Source organism: Geotrypetes seraphini, chromosome 5 (genome assembly GCF_902459505.1).
Source record: "Geotrypetes seraphini chromosome 5, aGeoSer1.1, whole genome shotgun sequence".
Taxonomy (NCBI): Eukaryota; Metazoa; Chordata; class Amphibia; order Gymnophiona; family Dermophiidae; genus Geotrypetes; species Geotrypetes seraphini.
The window spans coordinates 181406039-181431556 of record NC_047088.1 but is presented as its reverse complement, the minus strand read 5'-3'; the positions used below and the strand labels follow the sequence as shown (position 1 = coordinate 181431556).

Here is a 25518-nt window from a genome sequence, read left to right as displayed (position 1 = left end):
CTGGCTTGTTTAATTTTACAATGTATGTGTTGGTGTTCTAGTGCTCACAGCAGTGTTTAAGATGCTGCCTTTTCCTAGGTACACTCTTGTTGTGCGATATGTGGATTATTACTAAAAATCATATTTTTCATATAGATGGGGAGGGTGTCAAAAAATGATGGGCTCCGGGTGCCACATACCCTAGATACGCCACTGATAGGCATAGATCAAGTAAGAATGTGGAGCATTATATTCATGGCTGTATCACCTCAGGACAGAAAGACTACTTCAAAACAGTAATTGCTTTGCATATCTTTTCAGTAAAGAGAGTTGGAACACCCCATATCTGTCTTTCAATTATTGCTTGAATGGGCCTTTACACAAGGTCCTTGAAGGGAAATCTCCCCCCCCCCCCACTACAAAGAGAACCTGTTCCCTCAGATAATAGTGTAAATGCTTCAAATGAAGAAGACCAGGGGTAAATAAGTGTTCAGTGTGGATTCTGAGGTATAAATTGGCAGATGGGCCATCCCGCAAATGGGGCGCCTCTCCCTTCACATGTAGTTCGTCTTAAATGTTGCCAGACCTTTTCTGAGCTGGAGGAATTTTTTTTTTCACATGGGTTCCATTGGATGACATTACCCAATCATGAGGACTTGTATCCTCCTGTCCATGAAGAACACCTGCTACAGGTAGGTAACTTGATATGACCTGCAGAAGACAATCTTGTACAATTTATTGTGATCCTATTCCTTATCAGCAAACTTGATAATGAAATCTCCACATATATTCTAGAAATCTGACTAGATTTTATTGTAAAAGAACAAAATGAAACATGTACATATCTACGTATGTACCGTATTTTCACGTAGATAATGCGCACCCATGTAAAACGCACACACGGGTATAGCGCGCGGAAAACACAAATTTATGTACAGAAATTTTTATATACCGCGCACACCCGTATACCGCGCATGCTGCCCGACTCTCCTTTCGCCCGCCCCAACTCTCCTCTGGAGACCCCGATTCTCTTTTTGCCTGCCCCGACTCTCCTTTCCCCCTTCAAGTCCTGTCCCTACCCTGAAAGCCTGATGCCCCCCCCCAACGTCCGATTCACCCCCCCGCAGGACCGCTCGCACCCCCACCCCGAAGGAGCGCTCGCACGCACCCGCACCCCCACCCTGAAGGACCTCTTACCCCCCCACCCCGAAGGAGCGCTCGCACTCCCACCCCGAAGGACCGCTCGCACCCCCACCCGAAGGACCGCTCGCACCCCTACAGCCTCCCCCCCCTCCCCCATGGAGAAGCTGTCTACCTTGTTTCCAGATGCCAGCGAGCCCAGCTGTTTCCTCTGCCGGCGGTCCCGCCCCTTCTCTGAGCCCTGCTGCGCTGCTTCCTCTTCTGGCGGTCCCGCCCTTTCTCTGACATCAGAGAAAGGGCGGAACCGCCTGAAGAGGAAGCAGCGTAGCACAGGGCTCTGAGAAGGGGCAGGACCACTGGCAGAGGAAGCAGCTGGGCTGGCATCCGGAAACAAGGTAGACAGTTTCTCCATGGGGGAGGGGGGCGAGGCTGTGGGGGTGCAAGCGGTCCTTCGGGTGGGGGTGCGAGTGGTCCTTCAGGGTGGGAGTGCGAGCACTCCTTCCGGGTGATGAATCGGGCGTCAGGGGGGGGAACTATGTAAAAAAAATTTTGTACAACGTGCTCACGCGTATAACGCGCAAGGTTATGCGCAGTTTGCAAAAACCACATATAACGCGCGCGTTAAATGCGAGAAAATACGGTATGTATGTATGTATTTATTTATTTATTAGGATTTATTTATTGCCATTGTGAAGAAATTCATTTAAGGTGATTTACTGCAAGAATAAGCAATAGGCAATTGCAGCAGTAAAAATGCAACTGTTCTTCAACTATAAGGTATATTTATTTGCTGAGTCTTATGGGTTCAATGTGATTTTGCTTTTATCCAGTTCTTCGTGATGTATGTAGAGGTACCAAATACAGAGTACATTATACTTCTGCATATACTTACCTCTGGTCTGTAGTGTTTTGTATCTGAAGTCAAATTCATCTTGTAAATCTTCTAAGTATTTCACATCTTGTTCTGTCACCTATTTTGTAAAACAGAAAGATTTTTTATTACAATATTTGTGAACTTCCAGGACTGGAAATTATTCTGTTCATTCACAGGATGATCAAGTAACCCAAACCCATTTGCAGACCCTGCAGGGCAAATGGAGCCAAAAACTCTCATAAAAGCTTTGTTTCATAATGTAATAAAAGTTGATGTTTATCATAACCCAAGAAAAGCGATTGGCACCATGCAAGAGGAAGCGCCACTGTAGATTATCCAATATTACTACTCTCCACTCTGCCAACAAATACGGCCAGTTTAAAAAAAAAGCCTTAAAAACAAGGGGGCTAATTTTACAATTAGTGCATTCTTAGTATAAATTAACCGGCATTTACTGCCAGATTCCATATAGATTGCCCACAATTGGGCATGCAGTTTTGGGCATAGATAGCAAATCCCTAAAAATCAAGCACTGTATTGGAAGTAATTAGGAGTTACATGTGACTCTTACGCCCAATTCTATAATATGTATGCCTAAATTTCATAGTGCACAACTCCAAAGGGGGCGTAGCGAGGAAAGGAGGCGCCCGGAGCAATGGTGCCCCCTGAACTCTCCTCTCCGCCCCTTGCGCCTTCGACTCCTCCCACGCCATACTTATTCTGTACCTTCCCTTGTACCTCTTTACATCTTTGCCAGCACGAGCAGCTTCTCCGGCCTGCTGCTTATGCCGGCATTGTCTTTCCCTCTGGTTTTACAGGACACATTTTTTTAAGGATAAGATTAGGATAAACCACTTTCTGGTTTGGATTTTATTTAACTGGTATAAATTAATATCGGAATATTTGAATAAGAAACCAAAAACGAGTCTAAGGGATATTTGGAGCATTGAGGTAAAGCAAGAGATTTCTGCTACTCAATGGCCACGGATTTGGTCTTGGAGGATGAGATGTACGGCGTCAGCATCTATGAGACAAACCTGTTTTTTTCTGTTATATAGTGCTTCCCTGCCAATTCGCGGTCAGCGATTCGCGGTCCCGGTCATTTGCGGTATTTTCCAACCATGAATGACCGGGCAGGAGAGGGCAGTCGGAGCGCCAGCGAGTGAAGGAAATCACTCACTGTATGCTCCGACCGCCTCTTCCTGTACTAAAGTCGGGCCTTACCAAGCAGGAGCTGCGTGTCAAAGGAGAGGAGCGGGGAGTGAGCAAGTGGGTGGGGGAGTGAGTGAGCGGGTGGGCAAGCGAGCGAATGGGGGGGCAGAGAGGAGGAGGGATGTCCTTATTATTTATTTATTTAAAAATTTATATACCGCATAAAACTTATTGATTACACACATTTATTTATTTAAGCATTTATATACCACTTATAGTCTAAGTGGTTTACATTCAGGTACTCAAGCATTTTTCCCTATCTGTCCCGGCAGGCTCACACTCTATCTAATGTACCTGGGGCAATGGGGGATTAAGTGACTTGCCCTTTAGTCACATGGATATGAACAAACAATGGACAGACATCTTATCAATTAAACATTCAGCAATAACTGTAAAAAGTTAAAACCCAAATATTCGTTGGCAAAGTCCTTAGGAAGACTACTGCTTTTTAGCATGCAAAAATGCTGTCCTAAGGTGACTGGGTAGCTATCTGAGCACTGCTGTTGAATATTAGTAGTACTCAGGTAACTGTCGATGGCCACCTAGTGGCTACTATGTGGTAAAAGCTCTTTAAATCTCTATGGGCTTCAGGGCAGTTACTTCAACAGCAGCCGCTAGCTTGGCTTTGTAAAAGGGGTTGTTAATTGGGCAATAGGTGCCTATCCAATTCAATAAAAAATAGGTGCCTGCATGGGCGCTTGGCGGTGCCTAACGCCTAGGTGGGCCTTTCTATGCGTGACTTAGGTGTCGCTAAGCATGACTCTTCAAAAACTTATGTGCCTGAAATGTAGCCCTTTTAGAACCCTGGCCTACATTTCAGGCGCCTAAGTTTTACATAGATGTTGTTAGCTGTTATTTTGTAAACAGTGCCTAAGTGTGGTTGACACGCGGTCAGCACCATTTTTCTAGGCGCTGGTCGATTTAGGCGTCGCTTATAGAATCAGTCTACTTGAGCCCAGATATTCAGTGCTGGTTCCCTGATAGTGCCAGTACACTGATTATCCAGGTCTAATTTAGGTGGCAGTGGTTACCATTTAAAGAAATACTGACTGCAGCTGGTAAATTTTTTGAGGCATGCTACCAAACCGAATGCAGATCCCTACTACAAATAGTTACCTGGGCGCTGTTTTTAATGGCAGTTACTTTATGCTCCACTGTCCTTTGTCTTTCTGAAACCACAGAGCTCTGCAGTGATTTTTCAAATGGTCCCTAGGAGACAAGAAATGCCTGCTTAGCCCATACTTACATCACAACTTCCCTGTTATAGCCCAAGTCCAGTTACAACACTAAACACAAAATACAGTAATAAATAAAATAAAATACACACTAGAAATTAAATCAAAACAACTATACAATAACCACCAAGATCATAAGACTAACCAGATGCTATCAATTACAAGAAAAAAAGTCAGTTAATTAATAACTAGCCAATGTAAAATGCACTCTCCTATCTTTGTGAGGTGATACTACGTAGATTAAAAATCCTATACAGCCTGCATAGGATGCTAGGCTGTATAGAGAGAGGCGTGACCAGTAGATGAAAGAAGGTGCTGATGACCCTGCACAGGTTGATGGTGAGGCCCCACTTGGAGTATTGTGTTCAATTTTGGAGACCACATCTGGCGAAGGACATAAAAAGACTTGAAGCAGTCTAGAGGAAGGCGACAAAAATGGTAGGAGGTTTGCGCCAGAAGACGTATGAGGAGAGACTGGAAGCCCTGAATATGTATACCCTAGAGCAAAAGAGGGACAGGGGAGATATGATTCAGACGTTCAAATACTTGAAAGGTATTAACGTAGAACAAAATCTATTCCAGAGAAAGGAAAATGGTAAAACCAGTTGGCATAATTTGAAGTTGAGGGGTGGTAGATTCAAGAGTAATGTTAGGAAATTCTTCTTTACGGAGAGGGTGGTTGATATATGGAATGCGCTCCCGAGGGAGATGGTGGAGTTCAAACAAACGTGGGATGAACACAGAGGATCTCTAATCAGAAAATAATGTGTATACATTGAAGGAACCAAGGTCAGTACTGGGCAGGCTTGCACCGCCTGTGTCCTGTATATGAACATTCAGTTGAGGATGGGCTGGGGAGGGTTTCGATGGCTGGGATGGTTAAGATGGGCTGGAGTGAGCTTTGATGGAGACTCCAGTAGATGGAACCTAAGCACACTACTGGGCAGGGCACTGGGTTTCTGGCCCAGAAATATCAAAGAAAAAAGATCATTTAAACTAAATAATTAATTTATGGAGCATGTATAGTTGGGCAGGCTGAATGGACCTCTTAGGTCTTTATCTGTCATCATTTACTATGTTATTATGTTAAAAAAAAAACCACCTGTGATTAAGTACACATAACACTCAAAAGGCCTGATGAAAAGCCACATCTTAATAAGAAATCATAATAAAATAAGGCCTTTCGGTACACACAGATCAAGTAGGAAAGAATTCCATAATTGGGTACCCATATAGAAGAAACCTCTGGTATTTTCCAATTTAACTTCAGTTGGTGAAAGAAGCAGTAGTAGCATACTATCTGAGGTTCTTGCTATCCGAGTAGAATTGTACACACAAAAAGGCCTCACTCAAATAGCCAGTCTCTACTTTAAACACGCTCTTAAACACTTCTGTGCCAAGGCCTTGAGAACCTGCTCTCCATTGTTAAGGAGCCTGTTTGGAGGAACCTTGAGAATATAAGGTTCCAAGGGCCTCTGAATTCTGCCTTGTCCCATTATGAAAAAAAGACCCTGAGGACTCCCAACTCTTGCCCTAGTGGTCATATTCTGGCATTACTGCTGTGATTCATGGTGGCCATTTTGGATCCTGGTACATTCCTAGGCAGCAGCAGAGGGACTCAATTGAAACCTGGGTACCACTGGACCATCATGGAGACACTGAATAGTTTTCAGATGGAGAAGGATCGAGAGTTGGGGGGTGGTTGGCCTGTGAGGGATAGAGCTTATTCTTTTAGGGGGGAGGGCAGAATGTTGGATGGTGTCAGAAGACGATCATGACTGTTGATAGGGATATTGGAACAGAAGGAAAAATGATGTCAGAGGGAATCAGAAGTGGTTGTGAGTCACAGACTTGTGACTGTTGGGGAGGATCAGAGTGAGTGACATTGCTGGGAAGGGGGGGGTTGGAAAGGGGTTGTGACTTTTAGGGGAGAATAGAGCAGCGGGAGATCAGAAAGGAATTGTGACTGCTGGGAGATCTGAAGGAGAGGAGAAGTCTGAGGGAATTGCAAAGAGTTTGTGACTGTTGAAGAGATCAGAGGGAAGGGTGATATTTGGGGGGGGGGGGGGGACTGGGAATTGTAACTATTGGGAGATCAAAAGGAGATGCGATGTTGGAAAGAAGGTATATTTATTTGATACAACATGGGAGATATCAATTATATTTGCCATTTTATTTCATGTCATTTTTATCCCCAAACAACAGGAAACCTCTCTTAAAATGTTGGGTTTTTTCTATAATCAATAGTGTGCATAGTTTCACAATAGTGAGTACTATTTTAAAACAGTATTCTCTGTTGCAAAATAGTACTCACTATTTTAAAATGATGCACACTATTGTAACACAATACTGTGGCAAAATTGAGCACACTATTGATGACATTGCCTTGAACCCCCCCCCAAACAAATTAAAAATCCCTCTCACAACATATAAAACTAAACAAAATGAAAGCTTTTGCCCTACATACTCCTAATGAGCAATGCAGTAAAATACCTGCACAGGCATGCTAGCCGCAGCCAGGATCCTCCTCTCTTCTCTGAGGCAGTTTGAAACAATCACTGCCATATGCATTGGATTGCCATGATATTTTCCCTGAAAAAAAGTAAGCTGTTAGTAGGTTGTTTTATTTATTTCAAGTTTCAAGTTTTATTTTAATTTGATGAATCGCTTAATTTAATTTTTACTAAGCTAATTACAACATTGAAAAAAAAATAATGTTAAAAAATTTTAAAACAGTAGTTAAGACCAACAGACTTACAGACCAACCGAGACACTAGGTAAAAAAAGGGAAGAACTACACCCAAGGCAGTGTACAGAAAGAATGATCTAAACATAGGCAATAGACAATTTCAGAAGAAAAAAATATTGAAACAGTATATAGTATGGCATAGTGTGTGGTGCAGTGGTTAGAGCTACAACCTCAGCACCCTGAGGTTGTGAGTTTAAATCCCATGTTGCTCCTTGTGACCTTGGGCAAATCACTTAATTCCCTATTGTCCCAGGTACATTAGATAAGAGTGTGAGCCCACCGGAACAGATAAGAAAAATGCTTGAGTACCTGAATGCAACCCACCTAGGCTATAAATACTAAAAATAAAATACCGTATATACTTGAATATAAACTGGAACTTTGGGGCCAAAAATGGGGATCCCGGTTTATATTCGGGCCAGCGCCCAGTGCCCACCCAATCCCCTTCCAGACTTATTGCAAGCCTCCGCTGAGCCATCAGGCTCTGCACCCTGTCCCCCCTCTCTGGCCTGTCCATTGTACCTCCTCTGCCGTTGGAATCCCTGGTGGTCCAGAGGTATAGCAGGCAGGAGCGAACTTTCCACGCTCCTGCCCCACTGCTAACCCGGCTGGTCGCTGCCATGAGTTCCGGCTTCAGCCGATGAGCGGTACCGAGCAGGAGCACGCTTTGATACTACTGCTCAAAGTTGAGCAGTTTCCTGAATGGCTCCTGCTCAGTGCCGTTAATAAAATCTGGCCCATAGGACACATAGCGATAGAATGCTGAACAGCTAATCTTTATTCATTTGCATATACATTTACATGTTTGCATAGGCACCTACAATAACATCTGTACTGGATGTGATGATGCCATCTGTCCACATCAATGTATCGCAAATTATGTGCCATGGCACACAAGGGTGCCATGGTGAGATTCCGAGTGTGCCGTGGGACACTGGCGAAGAGGAGAGGTGCTGGTGCCAGATGACTGCCTACAGGATGTGCCTCTCTTGGCAAGAGGCATGTCCTGTAGGCAGTTAGCCAGCACCCGCGCTTCTTCTCCTTACCTCTCCTGTTCCAGCACCCCCACTGGTGGCTCAGGGCCCCATCTGGAGGGCCTTTGCACATGCACAGATGTCGACGGGATGATGTCTGCACATTTCCGGGTGCCCTACAGCTGCGGCCCAGAGTTTACTGGGCTGCTGAGTAAAAATGTTTGCAGGACACTGATCCACATCTTAAACATGATAAATAGTGAGAGGTGTTTATTGTGTGGTAAACACATTTATCATGTAAAACTGTTACCTGAATATTGTTTCTATAGGTTGCTCTAAGACACTTTCTTTTTCTTTTTTTTTTTTTTATAATGTTTTCATCTAAGTTAGTTTGTATATTGTATATTTGATATCCCACCTATCATATTTAGGCATAAAAATATAAGCTTAAAACCAAAGGGAGAAAAGAACAATACATCATACTGAAAAATTCAATTATAAAAGCAAAAGATATATAGGAGGGTTAGGGAAAAAAATATTATATTAAAAAAAAAAAAAAGGAAAACAGAGGTAAAGGCAAAAGTCTTTAGATTTGTTTTATATATCAATAAGGTTTCATTCCTGATATGACATGGAAGCGCATTCCATAGTGTCGGGGCCACCACAGAAAAAAAATAGTCTTGTGTGTTGTATCATAGAAAATATGGTGAAGTGTCACTGTAGAAGCTTGAAGCAGATCAATTAGCACTATACTTTATGCTTTTAACCTTCATGCTATCCTGCTCTTCTTGGACTACCTTGACGTTTCATTTTTAACTCCTAAGGCGTGATTTGAACAGGAAATTGTAAGTCATGCCACACTAATTTTTTTCCATCTCTGCAACTTTGGTTTCAGAACAGCCTTTATTAGAAATACAGTATTTACATAGTAACATTGCAAATGACTTGTAGGGTTCAAACAGTCTGCCGAATAAGGCAGCCACAATGTACCTGTGCAGCTTACATCCCTCTATGCCTTGTTTAAAGTGTGAAGATTATTTGTTTTGCTTTTATTCCATCCTCTTTCTATAGAGCAGTGGTTCTCAACCTTTCTTCTGTCGTGATACATCTGACAGACAATGTTCGTTTATATGACACACCGGATAGACAATATGGGGCTCATAATCAAAAGACATGCACGCCCAAAAAGCTTCCTAAATCAGCACTTGGACGTTCTAATTGCCAGGACATCTGAGTGCTGAAAATCAAAATTGTCTTTCTGTACGTCCAGCGAGGTGTTCCAACCTCCGTACTTTCAGAGCACGAGATGGGCATGGTGGAGGCATGTTATGGGCGAGCTTTGGGCAGTCTCAAGGGCGGGTAAGATATGGATATCTTGCTGCGATAATCAAACATTTTGCAAGACATCCTAGACAGAACTTATAGGTTTTAGAAGGGTCTGATTGTCACCAAGGTGCCCAAACTGACCAGATGACTACTGCATGCATTAAGGTAGGACACCCCCACACTCCCCCCATGCTCACTGACCCCCACATACCCACAAACATCAGAATACAAGCGTACATACCTGTCTCCAGAATATCAGCACCTGGTATAGGAAAGCTTAGTAGAGCTCCAGACAGATGTCTTATGTAGCCTGGTGGGTGGGCTAGTGAACCATAGAGGGGAGTTGCAAGTCCCATAAGCCACTCTAACCACTACATTCATGGTGGCAAATATGAGCCCACCAAAACCCCCCAAACCCTACTCCACTGCCATATAGGTGCCACCTGCGGACACAAGGACTATTGGTAGTGGAAGACAGGTGAGAGTGGGTTTTGGGGAGCTCACCATAACCCATAAGGGAGTTCTGGTGAGATGTTTATCTGGCACCCTTTTTGTGAAGCTCACAGCAATGCCTTCTAAGGTGTCCCACTGCTCTGTTGCCATGGCTGGGTGGCCAGTCCATTACAGAACTGGCCCCTCCCACATCCAAATGGTCTTGTTCTGGGCATTTGGGACATGGGTGAAATTTTGGTTGAAAATGTGGTATAAAGATAGATGTCCTGGCGGTCTGGGTGACCCAATGGCCTGGACATCCAGATAGATGATTTTAAAAATATTTAGTGTATATTTCTTGACGTATGGTGGTTTGCCTTTTAAAAATAGGCATTTTCTTATTGCCAACTTTGGACATCTAGTGCCATATGTCCAAATCAGACTTAGACGTATGTTTTGAAAATGCCCCTCCATGCATTTATGTCACACACCAAACAGTACAAAGTAGAGATGGAGAGATGTTTCAAATGGGATCTTTTATTTGTGTAAAAGGTTCTGGGCAAATACGACTGACTCAACACGGCCAGTGTTTCGACACCATAATGGTTATTCCTCAGGAGTCTATGAGCAAACAAATAAATGAACAATATGGGGCTCATAATCGATAGAGAAAAACGTCCAAAAATCAGCCTAAGTCAGCACTTGGACGATCATCAGTCAAAAACATCCAAGTGCCGATAATAAAACTGGGTTTTGGATGTATTTCTAAACGACCTAGGCCTTCATAGTTCCGCTGAACGACCATAGCTAAACAGGGCGTGTTAGGAGGAATGTCGAGGGTGGGATTTGGGTGGGACGTGGGCAGGCTTAGACTTAATCGTACTGCATGTATAACCAAAAGTTATACAGCATAGGATCAACGGAACTTGGACGTTGTGACTTAGACCTTTTAAAGAACATAAGAATTGCCATTGCTGGGTCAGACCAGTGGTCTATCATGACCAGCAGTCTGCTCACATGGCGGCCCTCTGGTCAAAGACCAGCACCAAAACTGAGACTAGCCCTATTAGCGCACGTTCTTGTTCAGCAGGAACTGGTCTAAGTCACAAAAACCCACCTAAAGTGACCAGATAAGCACTACAAACACAAAATACAGACCCCCACACACTACCTCAGTGATCTCCGACCCCCCAACCCCATAAAAATATTAATCACAACTTGAAAATTGTGCCTCCAGAACATCATCACCTGTCAGCCTGGCATAGGAAAGCCTAGTCGTGCTGCACAGAGGTGGCTTAAGTGGTCTTGGGGGTGGGTTAGTGAACCATGGAGAGGAGGACCCAGGCTCATGAGCCCTTGTAATCACTGCATTGATATTGAAACTTGTGCACTCCCCTATACACACCCAAAACCCTTTTGAACTGGCATATAAGTGGCTCCTGCAGCCATAAGGGCTATTGGGGTGGTAGATAAATGGGTCTAGGGGATTCTGGAGGTGGTTTGGGGGGCTCACCATGATCTATAAGGGAGCTGTAGTGAGATGAAGAAATGGCATACTTTTTGTGAAGTTCACAGCAGTGCCCTGTAAGGTACCCCACTATTTAGGTGCCATGTCTGGGTGTTCAGTCCATCACTTTGCAAACCCCTCCCACGTCTAACAGGGCTTATTCTAGGCGTTTTTGACTTGGATGAAAAGTTGTTCGAAAATGTAGTATAAAGATGGACGATTTAGGGACTTGGACGATCAGAATGGCAGGACGTATACTTAGACAATTTTTGAAACAACAAAAATTTTAACAAATTTTTCGAAAATGTGTCCTCTTTTTTTACTTTGGACGACTTGCGACTTAGATGAAAATGGATTTAGACGTTCCTTTCGATTATGTCCCTTCATGTCTTTAGTTTTTGTGTCCAATCCAAATAATGTCTGTCTTCCTCCTCAGTAACATGGGATTTTGGCAGGAGTAAAAGAGTTCACCAAAGACCAAGAATTCCCTCATCACACTCCTTTTATATGATACCCCCTCCCCTTGGGCAAAGGACCTCCTGCTTCTCCCGCTCAGTCTGTGCTAGCCACAAACTGAAATTTCAGTGACCACCTGAAAAATCTACCACCACTGCTGTACAGCAGGGGCATTTTTCAGGGTGATCACACCAGCTTGCAGATAGTGATTGGTTATAAAGGAAACACAGGCTTGCTGTCTACACCAAATTTTTTGTGACATACCTCCCCCAGGGACACATTGGTTGAAAACCACTATTATAGAGGAAGCCTCTATGTTTATCTCACATGTCTTTGAATTCTATCACTGTTTTAATCTGCAGCACCTCTACTAGGAGGGTATTCCAGGCATCCACCATCCTCTCCCTGAAATGGATTCCCCACAGCTGGCATCATGCTTATTGTAGGTTTCTGGGTCTCGCTGCGTCTTGTCAGTTAGAACCAACGTTTCAGCCATCATGCTGTGGCTTTTTTCAGGGTATGCTGTGAAGTCTGCAGTTTGTGTTTATATAGGAAGTCATCATACCCGATTGGTTGGAGCTTGAGGTAAAAGAGGCAGAAAAGTCCATGGATTGCCATTTTAAATTTCTACCTGACAAGACAGCGAGACCTGGAAACCTGCAACAAGCATGATACCAGCTGAGGAAACCCTGAGAGAACATATAACCCCACTTCAAGAGGAGTGCATTTTAAATATTAGGATATATTATGATATTATTATATGCAGGAAAATGAAATTATTGAGTGATATTTATGTTACCTGTATAGATAATAGTGTAATATGTGTAATATGTTTTGTATGACACTGTTTTTGATTAAAAATCAATAAAAAAAATTTTTTAAAAAACAACTCACCAGAGACTTTTCCATTTTAAGGGAAAAAGAGACCAACTGAATTTTTCACCCAAATATAAATTTGTGACCAATTGACTTTCCTGCCTCATTCACCTCAAGCCACAATCAATGGTGGAAGGAAATGTGTAGTGCTGGGTGCAAAATGTTCAGTGCTAAACATTTTGCAATGCTCAGCATTTTGCACTCAGCACTATACATTTTATTTTGCCACCACAGGGGGGTGCTAGATGTTTTCCCCTGTAGCCCTTAATGGATACCAGGGAGCTGTGGGGATCTCGAGGTTGCTTTGTACTTGTCCTTGGGGGGCAAGGCATGATGGTGTGAGTTAATATGGGCTGTTTTCAGCTTTGTGGATACCCTTGGGTATACTTCTCTATTTATATGTGTCACATTGCAACTTTTAACATTCATGGCATATGTGTTTGATGGGCTTTTCGACATTTTAGTTTAGGGGTGGAGATATATCAGTTTTACAATATGCTTACACATTTTGCCCTGCATTTGTAAAATGTGTCATAAGCTCTAGATGTTTTTGCAAAAAAGTCTATATTCAGACTTCCACTTTTCTGACATATCCCCATTTTACAAAGGCGCGGAGCAGCTGTTGATCTGTTGCCCATTGAATCACTGTGGGTATTGGAGCAATTACAGCGGCCCGCAGTGACGATCACCTTTGCAAAAGGGGGCCATAGTTCTGTATGCATATATATTTAGGCCTCCCATTCATTTGCCTACATTAAAGAGCCTTATTCTGAAAATGTGCTAACCTCATAACTTTTTCCCTTACTCTAAATCTGCCCTGTTGCTACCCATAACTCATAAATCCTTTACATATTGGGCCCATAATGTTTTTGCTTCCCACTGTTGCTAGATCTCAGTACCGTGCAGGGTTGGCCATCAGTGTTGAGAGTCTGTGTCTGCCTGTCAATTTGTTGTTACTGTTATTCTGAATTGTCGGAGAAGTGGAACGTAAAACTTGTAAAGAAAACAAATAAAATAGTAGGTAAAGATCAGGAAAACAGCATGGAATTTACACAAACTTTTGCAAAGAGCTACATACTTTTTTTTTTTTTAACTTTATTTAGTTTTTAATGGCAACAAAAAGTGCAATACAATTTTTATGCAAATAATGATAATTAACCAAACACTTATAATCAATCAGTATCTATAGAAAAGATAAAAATTCCCTCCCCCATCCTTCATTACCATCAGGAATAATACCAAAACAAAAGATATACCTCCCCTCCTACATACTTTTGGTTGGGTGGGTTGTTTTGCTCATCATTTGTTGCATAAAATCTGGGCTTTTCCTACACTAGAAGCATGCATGCGCTCAACAGCATCAGGCTGCCGTTCTGAAACGCTGGTGTGTCCCCTTAGGCAGCAGCATCCGATCAGAAGCACAGGAAAACAAAACTGTTTTGGTACTTTCTCTTGACCTACATAACAGGCGTCATGCCTGTGTCATTTTTGAGAAGCAGTTATGAGAAATACCGAGTTTATTACATGAGAAAAGTAATCAGCTTAGGGGTTATTGGTATATTTTGATCACTCATGGCTGGGTGCAGGGCATAGAAATGACTGGTGTCCTTTGTTCTCAGAAGAGCTGGATTACTGTACATATTTTTGTTCCAATCTGAGAATTCTTTATCACCTTTTGTTCCTGATGTTCTTACTAAAAGCATTCTGTTTATTTTTATTAAATCATTAAGGGAACCTTTTACCAAGCTGCACTAAAACATGGACTGCACTATGACTAGGATATGAGTTTTCCATGTGCTGAGGTCACTTTTAGCATGGCTGTAAAATGGCTACATTTTTCATTTCGTCAATTAATGGCCACCCACTAATGTCCCTGTTGGTGCATGGCCATTAGCACAGAAGCCCTTATGACACCTATATCTAGCCGATAAGGGCTTCTGAGTTAAACACGTGTTAATTGGTTAGTGAAGAGTGATGTAGCTTCAATTAGCACTGGACATGCTTACTCTCTGTCCCCAAATATGCCCCATGCCATACTGTACTATGGGGCTCATAATTAAAAAATAAAGAAGTTTAAAAAGCATCATAAGTCATCACTTGGGTGTCCTAATTGTCAGAGGGAAGGCTTCTGGGTCAGCCTGTAAAAGCCGCACACAGGAGCCGCTGCCCGTGGCTTTTGTCAAGAGAAACGACTGCAGCTGGAAGGAGGAGGGAGCTGGCCAGAAGAAGGTAAATACCTGTGGGAAGGGTGCGTGAACCTGGGACACGAATGGAGGAAGGTAGAGAGAGAGAGGCGCGTTGGGACATGGGGGAAAGGGGGTGCATTGGGACTCAGGAGGGAGGGAGCACAATCTTGGACAAAGGATAGAAGGAATGAGTGAGCATGAACTTGGGCCATAGGATGGAAGAATTGAGTGAGGGAAAGAGATGCTGAGGTGGAGGAGGGAATAGAAAGGGAGAATTAGGTGTCTGAGTGAGAGGGAAAGAGAGATGGTGCACATGGTGAAATGAAGAAAGAGGAGAATTGTTGGGCACAGAGAGGGAGAGAGAATTATTGGACACTAGTCTTTAAGCCCGTTACATTAACGGGTGCTAGAGTAGATGTCTGTATGTATGGTGTGTTGTTGTTTTTTTTATTTGTCTCTCTCCCTGGACGCTGTTTGTCTGTCATTCTTTGTGTCTGTGTCTCTCCCAGGTCCCCTGTATGTGCGTCTTTCTTTCTGTCTGTCTCCCTGGCCCCCCCTGCTTGCCAAAGCAGCCCCCTTTCACCTCTCCCCCTGTTGTGCAATGCCTGCCTGCTTCGTGGCCCCCCCTTCAGTTCCTCCCTCCCCCCGATTGCTGTCTGCCCCCAGCACAACTCTCCCCCCAAAGCAGCCCCCTTTCCCCCTGTTGTGCAATGCTTGCCTGCTTCATGGCCCCCCATCTGTTCCTCCCCCCGATTGCTGTCTGGCCCCAGCACACCCCTCCCCCCAAAGCAGCCCTCTTTCCTGCCTGCTCCATAGCCCTTATTTTTCGCTTCCCCTCCCGTTCTTCCCCTCCCTCCATCCACCCATGGTTGCTGCCGCCGCTGGCGCTCCTGTTCAAAGCGGCCTGCTTAGGTTCATGAATGGCTGTAGTGAACCTCGCAGGCCGCTCTCCATATGGTAGCATGTTCCCTCTGATGCAATCGTGTCAGAGTGAACGTGCTCCATGTGGAGAGCGGCCTGCGAGGTTCGCTACAGCCGGCTGCAAACCTCAGCAGGCCGTTTCAAACAGGAGCAGCAGCAGTTGATGCGGGAGGGGGGACTTATGGACGTGTTCCCTACCGGACACTGCCGCCGCCAGCGCTGCTCCGCACCCCCTTCATCTTGTCCTCTGGTGCGCCAAGCCAGCGCATGCGCGTAAGCCGCTGGCCATCCGCCTTGGGGGGGGGGGAAGGAAGAGAGAGAGCGGAGAGGCGGCGACGGCAAAGTTAGTGTAAGGGAGATACTGCGTCTTTCAACAGGGTACAGGACAGAGCGTAAGCCGCGCATGCGCACTTCCTATGTGTCGCTACAGCTCACAGAAAACCGGCGCACACATAGGAAGTGCGCATGCGCAGCCTAGCGTTTTATTATATTAGATTGTAGTGGGAGAAGAGTGAGATAGAGATGAATGGGGAAGAGAGAGATGAGAGGGAGAAATGTTGACTGTGGTGGTGGAGAGGGAATAGTGGGATAGATGGAAAGGGATGCAAGAGGGGCCTCAAGGAAGTGGGAAGAATGCTAGGATCTGAGTTACATACAAATTCAACTTAAGAACGGTTTACAAAATGGAAACTGTTCTTAATCCAGGGACTACCTGTAATTTGATCTTCAATGCCTCTAAAGCTTTCTGATACTATTACTCTAAAAGGATGTTTGAGTATTTAATTCTCTTTTATATGAAATAGTAAGGCTTTCTTTGGGATACAAGTAAAAAAAATTATATTCTTCGAGTAATGAGACCTTAACAAAATAAGTTCTGTTAGTGTGACAGTAAAGTGTTGTGATCCCAGATGCCATAAGTTTGTAAATATCTACCTTTTCCAAACTAATGTTACCAACATTAGTGAGAGTTTGTTCACTTTCTTTTGGCATCTGTGCTTATTCAGCGGTAGTTGAATTCACTTTGAAGGTATGGTTGCGCCATAACTTTGCTGATTTTGCCACACAGTAATAGGACACCAATATATTTTTGTTCAGAGTCTTTCAGAAAGAATTACATTACATTTATTGACTTCTATTCCTCTGTAACCTTTCAGTTCTATGCGGATTACAATAAGAGGTATCTGGACATTTCTAGGGAATTGTATTTCAAAGCTTGTTATTAGATAGACATTGGATTAGAATACCAAATGAATCAATAAAGCCCTAATCAAATTCCCTGGTTTTCTAATCTACCCCCTCTTTTACGAATGCATAGCGTAGGTTTTAGCGCCGGCAGTGGCGGTAACTGCTCCAACGCTCATAGGAATTCTATGAACGTCGGAGCAATTACTGCCGCTGCTAAAACCCGCACTATGTGCTCGTAAAAAAGGGTAGTATAACGCCGCCATTTAACCAAAACCATTTTTTATTTTATGTTATGTTAAACTATTATGGTACAACTCGTTAGAAGGATATTTGTCATAGAATTCTACGGGGTAATTTTAGGAGATATTAATCAAAGAGCATCAGTGCAGTATAGAGTATGATTCGCTGCAAAAAAGAAATCATTTCTGGGCTGCCAGTAAGGTTGGGCTACATGTTTATACTGTCTTTCTTGAAATAAATTCAACCCAACATTAAATAATAAAAAAATAATCATAAAAATAACAATACATAAGTAAAATACAATGCATGATATGATCCCATAAATGTATTCACAAATTTTAAAAATGCATTAATATAAAACCGTGGATCAAAATCATACTGCTTTTGTTAAGCACAACTAAAAAATAAATGAGCAAGGACCAAGTCGCAATCAAGTTTCAAGTTTTATTAAATTTTTGTTATGTACGCAATGTCAAAAGCTTCAATGCGTTATCGTTGGCTCATACACAATTTCATGATACCCCGATGCTGTTACTTAGCTTGGACGCCGCGCAGGCCTTTGATCAAGTCGATTGGACGTTTCTATTTAAAGTGTTGAACTTTATTGGAATTTCGGGTTGGTACGCGACAGCGTTACGTACGTTATACTCAACACCGAAGGCGAGAATACTTGTTAATGACATTATTACTGAACCTATACTAATTGAAAGAGGTACCCGTCAGGGGTGTCCCTTATCCCCTTTATTATTTTTGCTCTACTTGGAACCATTTCTTCGCACAGTATCTCTGGACTCTGATATTGTAGGGGTGGACTTTGGGGATCACTCATTAAAAGTGTTAGCCTTTGCAGATGACATATTATTTATGCTCACTAACCCCCATCACTCTGTTGAAAAACTTTTGCAGGCGCTTAACAAATATAGATTTTACTCAGGCTTCACCTTGAATTACCAGAAATCTGTTGCATTGGCCAGTCCAGTGACATTGCAACAGACATGGAGGGGACACTTTCCTTTTACATGGGCAGTGACCTCGATTCGATATTTGGGTGTTTGGATCCCTAGAGACCTTAAGTCTCTTTATGATAGCAATATTTCCCCATTGCTACATGACACCTTACATAGTTTACAAAACTGGTCCACTTTTCCCCTTACAGTAGCGGGACGGGTAGCTCTTTTTAATATGGTGCTTTTTCCCAAATGGTTATATCGTTTTCAGGTCCTGCCTCTGCTCTTATCTTATACACATAATGCACGATTAACTAAAGGTTTACGACGCTTCCTCTAGGGTGGTAAGCGATCCCGAATGTCATTCCTTAGGATGTGTTTACCTAGGGATAGGGGGGGTTATGGTTTATTGATTGTGTGTTGATACTCTATGGCATGTCAGATGAGACATATTAATGATTGGTTTAGGGGGACATCTGATTTTACTGCTACGCCACTGGAGTTGTCTTTGTTGGCTCCGTTTCATGTGAGCTATTTCTTACATGTGGCGGATCCACAAATGCGTTCTTTGGTGTCCCACTATCCGATATTTGCGCCAGCTCGGCACGCATGGAAGTGGGTTTGTAAATCTGCAAAATTGTCTTCTGGGGTTTCCTTATATTTACCCATCCAGGGCAATGGAGCCTTTCAACCTGGAATGCAAAATACTACCTATCAGAGATGGAGTGCTCAGGGACTTCAATATCTATTTCACTTGTTTTCGGAGGAGGGGAGACTAGCAACTTTTATAGAATTGCAGCAAGCATTTGAATTACAGCCAAAGGATCTGTTTGCATATTACCAAATCCGACATTACGTTCAGTCTCTCCCAATGATCCATCTTGCGGAAGATAGCAGGGAGGCTCTTTCGGAACTCTTTAGCCTTTCTGCACAACAGAGCATTCCTCTACGGTTTCACATAGTGGGGATTCGAGACGGTCAATCTGGCCCTAATTTGGACATTTTAGCGGCAGCATGGGCTGAAGATTTGCAATGCACGCTAACGGCCCACCAGCTCCAGCGGGTACTGAAGAATATCCAGAAGGTGTCTCCTAATATCACCCACTGGGAAATGCAGTTGAAATTTGTTTTGAAACTCTATATTCCACCAGAACGTGCAGCCCGGATGGGGATAACTACATCTCATTCTTGCCCGAAATGTGCTCAGGCTCATGCTTCATTGGGACATATGTTTTGGACCTGCCCCAAAATTCAACAGTTTTGGAGACATCTTGGTCATTATATTACGATGCTTTGGGGGAGGCGTTGGCTTCCACAACCGAGAGCACTATTCGGATATTACAATATAGCTACGCCTAAATCTAAGGGAATGACAGCTTTTATCACTAGAGTGCTTTTGATGGGAAAGAAAGCAATTCTTACTAACTGGTTGTCCCGAGATCCTCCTTCCAATGCTCAATGGAGAGCCTTGATGATAATTCATGCTACGCTGGAGCAAAGATTGGTGGGAGACTTGGATCATGGGCCGGGTCGTGGATTTCGTCAGACCTGGGAATGCTTCTGGCAGGACCTCACACCATATGCTCGAAGTAGACTCTTGAATCAATAGATTTACTTTTCACTCTCAATTTTACTGTGGCATTGGACTCTTGGGGTGGGGAGGGATGGGAAGGGAGGGAGGGGGAGTGTTTACAATATTATTTCCTGACAATGCTATCTGTTTTTGTTTGTTATTTGTTATTTGTAATAAAAACATTTGAACATAAAAAATGGGGGGGGGGGGCAAAACAAAACTCTTTATACGATTACATTCAAATTCTATACATTCTAATACATGACTGGTACGGAAGGTGAAGGGGGTGAACTACAATATTTAAAGAAGAAAGGAAACATTTAGGGGGGAACACATATGGTAGGTAACACACACACACACACAAAAAGATAAATTTATAATCTATGCATAAATCTGATTAAGATCTAAGAAATTTGGTGATTTGTAAAATTATGTTGTCTATTTTTCAAATGCGTCCTTGAACAAAAATCTTTTTAAGGAACACTTGAAATTTTCTAAAGAAGATTCATTACGAATATATATTGGTAAATTGTTCCAAAGCTGGGGTGCTATAACTGAGAAAATAGTAGATCTCGTGGTCCCTATTATTTTTAATGAAGGGATAGTCAATAGATGTTGTGTTGATCTTAGTGCCCAAGCTATGAGGAGCTGCTGAAAAGATCTCTGTCCAACCAAGAAGAGAATGATGTGAAGCCATGAAACTTACAAGTTATTCAACACTTTTCATTTCAATGAGGCAAATGCACCTAGTAAATGGGCACAACTATAGGGAAACTAAGCCATTGTGACATCACCAATGAGGTTGGCTCTTAGGCATTGGTAGGATGAGGCATTATGACATCATAATACAAGGAGCAGCTGAAAAGTTCTCAGCCCAACCAAGAAGAGAATAATGTGGAGCCATGAAACTTACAAGTTATTCCACACTTTTCTTGACACTTTTCATTTCAATGATATGAAACAAAAAGGGAAGTGTCAAGAAAAGTGTGAAATAAATTGTAAGCTTTATGGCTCCACATCATTCTCTTCTTGGCTGAGAACTTTTTAGCAGCCTCTTGTAAACATTTTCAATGTTAACTCATATCTATTCCTTACACACCATCATGAACACCGCACTCCCTAAATTCTAATGGATTAGTTCTTCCACCACCCAGATTAGCCCATAATGTACTGCTGCCTATTTTTTCATCACCCTGTTTCTCTGGAACAATCTACCACCACACATCTGTACCGAACTTTCATTTCCAAGATTTAAATCACTTTTAGATGCATTCTACTTTCAAAAAGCCTTCAATGTTTCCATAGACTAAAGACTCAAAATGGTTCAGTTTGAGGGTTACCAGATGTCCAGATTTCCATGGACAGGTCCTCTTTTTGAGGACTCTCTAGGAAGTCTGAGTGGCTTTTCTATTTTGATATTTTTGTCTGGGGAAACCGGACATCTGGAAACCTTACAGCAGTCATTGCAAGGCACGCACACCTATCCAGAGTCCCCTGCAATCCCCTACCTGGAAGCTTTTCCTCTGCTCCTGTTTCCTGGCCCCGCATAGGTGGGAAGCAGTAACAGAGAGAAAGCTTCTGGGTTTTCCGGAGGCAGCATATTTACTTCAATCACGCTGCCTATGGCCGAAGAGTTAGAGCAACAACGCTGGGAGAATGGTGAGCAAGCACCGGATCCCACAGTGAGGGGTGGGGAGGAATTGCATGGGGAGGGTAAGAGATGCTGGACTGCCGGGATTGGGAGGAAAGGGAAGAAAAGATGCCAGACCTCCAGGGGAATAAAGAGAAGAGGCAGATAGAGATACCAGACCACAGGAGGGGGAGGAAGGGAAGGAGTGAGATGTTAAGACCACTGGATGGGGAAAGGGGGAGGAGGGAAGAGAGAGATGGCCGACCAGGGAAAGGAAAGAGGAGGTAGAGGTTCCAGACTAAGGCAGAGGGAGGGGAAGGGAAAGACAAAGAGATGCCAGACCACAAAGGGGAGAGGAGGGAAAGGAAGGAGGGGAGAGAGATGCCAGACTGTGGGAAAGAGAATAAAGATCCCAGACCTTAGGAGGGGGAAAGGTAGAAGACAGATGTCAGACCATAGGAGAGGGAAATAGAGGGAGGAGATGGTACAGAGGGATGGAGGGAAAGGGGAGAGATAGGGAGGACATGGTGTACGGGGATGGGATGGGTGGGGAAGGAGATGAGGAGAGAAAGGAAGGGGAGAACAAGGAAGGGGAGGAGTGGGGAAGGGAAGAAAATGGAAGAAATGCTGTTTACGGATAGATGGGAATAGGGGAGGAGATGGCACACATGGATGGTGGGGAAGGGCAGAGAGAGGGAGGAGATAATACGCATGGATAGATGGGAAGGGAAGACATGGAAAAGTAGATAGATTTGAGGAGGAAGCAGAAAAATGGAAGAAAGTTCAAAAAAGGTAATGTCAAAGATGGGTGCAGGGCAGAACATGGAGGAGAGAAAAACAGCAAATGAATAAGACAGTCCTGTAAATAGAGTTTAGAGCACAGAAGTGCAATCAGAGAATGGGAAAAGATGAGTAGAAAAATAAAATCACCAGACAACAATGATAGGACAAGTGATTTTATTTTCAATTTAATGATTGAAATATGTTAGTTTCCAGAATTTACATCTGCTGTCTATATTTTGCACTGTTAAGGAATAAATATATTTCTTTGTATTTCTCTGATGTTGTACTACATGCAGAGTCTGGCATTTTAGGAATTTGTTTGTGAATATTAGGCCTTTTAGTTTGTGGTCTTGTATTTGCGTGGGTTTATCTGTGTTTTGTGTTCTAGTAGGAATGAATGTTATGAAGCATTATTGGTGTTATGGCCCCAAGTAGGAAGATATCTGTTGGTAGTTTGTCCAGGTTTTGGAAGGCCATGAGCTTGGGGCCATGTCTGGAGAACCTGTACGCACAAGTGGATATTTACATGATGATATCACATACATGCATGCCGATATGAAGGACCTGTTGTTATTTGTATTATAGGTGCTGTATGTTTCTTATTTTATATGATTGTTTTTTGTAAAACTGCCTAGTTATAGACAGTTAAAAGATCTTTTAAATAAATAAATAAATCTCCAAATAGATACCCAGGATAAAGGCAGGAAAAATTAAATAGTAGCAGGTAAGGACCACCTAGCCTGCTCAGTTTCCTTGTCTAAGAATGTATCAGAGCCTAGCCGTTGTTTTCTTGTTGGTTGACTTAACACTTTTTTGAAGCTTTGTGTATCTGTACCACCACTCTGTATTCTCTCCTATATGGCCTTCTAAAGGTAAGGTCCATTGATTGTGCACAGATGGTTCTAACTTTATTTCTGCCCCCCCAAACTCATCCCCTATGCACATACACATAATTTCTGTTCCTTCTATGCCTCATCCATCATTACCTAAATGAATAGTGGAAATGTTAGTGACAGGAATTTCCTTATTTTAAGACTGCAGTAAGGTAAACGCAGGGGAAAAACTGAGGTGAGAAAAATCTCACAAACAATAACTGGGGAGGGCAGTTGGAAGGAAAGGAAATTTGAAATGCTTGAACTAGATTACCAACTACACAATTGCCGGGCGTACTGAAAAGAAAAAGTCATTTGTACTCTTTTGTGGACTGACTATACTCTGCTTAGCGGGAAGCACAGTATAATTCTCATTTAGCTCTCTCAGATGAACCTGAAATGGATTCTATTCGAGTATCATTTGTATTGAGAGACCCCCATTAAATTGATTTCACACAGGCTGTTCATTTTCCTTCTGAATGGTAGTCGAAAGGGTTAGCAAGAGTTCAACTAATTCACTGCACCAATAAACTGCATTAACAGAAAGGACCACGGATTTCCTGTGGGTGTTAAGTGTCATACTGTGGCGCTCTCATTACAAAATGTGTCATGTTTGCTTTTTGATTATTAGATTTGATTCAGATCAAGCAACGGGGTGCAAGAGAGAGAAGGAAAGCCCCCAAACCCCAAATTTTGAACCTGCCCAGAGAAAAGGTTGTTTTGGTTTTTTTAAGGGTGATGACATTCATTGTACAGAACTAGCACTGTCCGAAAATTTCCACAGTGCGTACATAAATTTGCAAAGCATACAATGACATTTGTGGTAATGGCAAAGTACGAGGGTGCATTGAGTCACTGAAAGCGAGAGTAGATACAGAGGGCCCGATATTCAACTGGCTCAGTATTTACAAATTCAGTGCTGCTGCTTAACTTGCACTGCTGACTATACGTAAGTCAGTGCTTAATAGTTTATGTTTGTTAAAATGCTTATATAATCGCCTTTCAGAGAACCATCAAGGCGATTTACAATAGTCTCAGAAAAGAACTCCAGTCTATATAGTACAGTGAAAGAGTGGGGGAAAAAGTGTGCTGAGGCCTCCAGCAGTACCTGAAAACTCAGACATCCACAAAAAATGCTTGAGAGAACAAGTGAGGCTTCAACATAGTCTGAAATCAGCAAGGGAGAAAGTGGGACCCTTGGATGATGGGGACAGAAAGGGAGCAGTAAAAGAGGAAAAACAGATAGCTGACAGGTTAAATGAGTTCTTCACGTCAGTTTTCACGAGGGAGGACACAACCAACATTCCGGAACCCGAGGAGATCGTAAAAGGAGAGCAGGATGAAAATCTGGACCAACTAGAGGTGAGCAAGGAGGATGTCCTCAGGCAGATAGACAGGCTAAGGAGCGACAAATCACCAGGTCAGGACGGCTTTCACCCAAGGGTACTCAAGGAACTAAGAAATGAAATAGCTGAGACACTTCGACAAATATGCAACCTATCCTTAAAAACTGGAAAGATTCCGGGGGACTGGAAAATAGCAAATGTCACGCCCATCTTCAAAAAAGGCTCAAGGGGAGACCCGGGAAACTACAGGCCGGTGAGCTTGACCTCGGTCCTGGGAAAGATGATGGAAGCGCTGATTAAAGACAGCATCTGGGAACACATCGAAAAGAATGGGCAGCTAAAGTCGAGCCAGCATGGCTTCTGCAAGGGCAGGTCATGCCTCACGAACTTATTATACTTCTTTGAGGGGGTAACAAGACAGGTGGATAAAGGGGAATCCATAGACATCATTTACCTTGACTTCCAAAAAGCCTTCGACAAGGTGCCACACGAAAGACTGCTAAGGAAGCTATGGAACCACGGGGTGCAAGGGGAGGTCCACCGATGGATCAAAAACTGGCTGGCGGACAGGAAGCAGAGGGTTGGAGTAAAGGGCCATTACTCAGACTGGCAATGGGTCACGAGTGGAGTTCCGCAGGGGTCGGTACTGGAACCGCTCCTGTTCAATATATTTATTAACAACCTGGAGACAGGAACAAAATGTGAGGTTATTAAATTTGCGGACGACACCAAGCTATATAGCAAGGTCAATAACATGGAGGACTGCGAAGATCTCCAGAAAGATCTGACAACACTGGAAAAATGGGCCGAAAAGTGGCAAATGAGCTTCAACATAGGGAAATGCAAGGTCATGCATATAGGGAAAAAGAACCCAATGTTCACTTACAAAATGGGGGGTTCACCGCTAGGGGTAAGCAACCTTGAAAGAGACCTGGGAGTGATGGTGGACACAACATTAAAGGCGTCGGCGCAGTGCGCCTCAGCCTCAAGGAAAGCTAACAAAATGTCGGGTATCATTAAAAAGGGTATCACGACCAGGACTGGTCGCCGCACTTCAAGAAGGACATGGCAGTAC

At 43.2% G+C, this 25518-nt stretch overlaps 1 protein-coding gene across 1 annotated transcript in view; it reads right to left on the bottom strand.

Moving 5' to 3' along the window:
- Positions 1-25518, bottom strand: part of STAT4 (signal transducer and activator of transcription 4) — a 134592-nt gene that overhangs the window by 98004 nt on the left and 11070 nt on the right. The window contains 3 exon segments of the mRNA XM_033945797.1: positions 2012-2090; positions 4322-4414; positions 6934-7032. Coding sequence (XP_033801688.1) covers positions 2012-2090; positions 4322-4414; positions 6934-7032 — 271 coding nt within the window.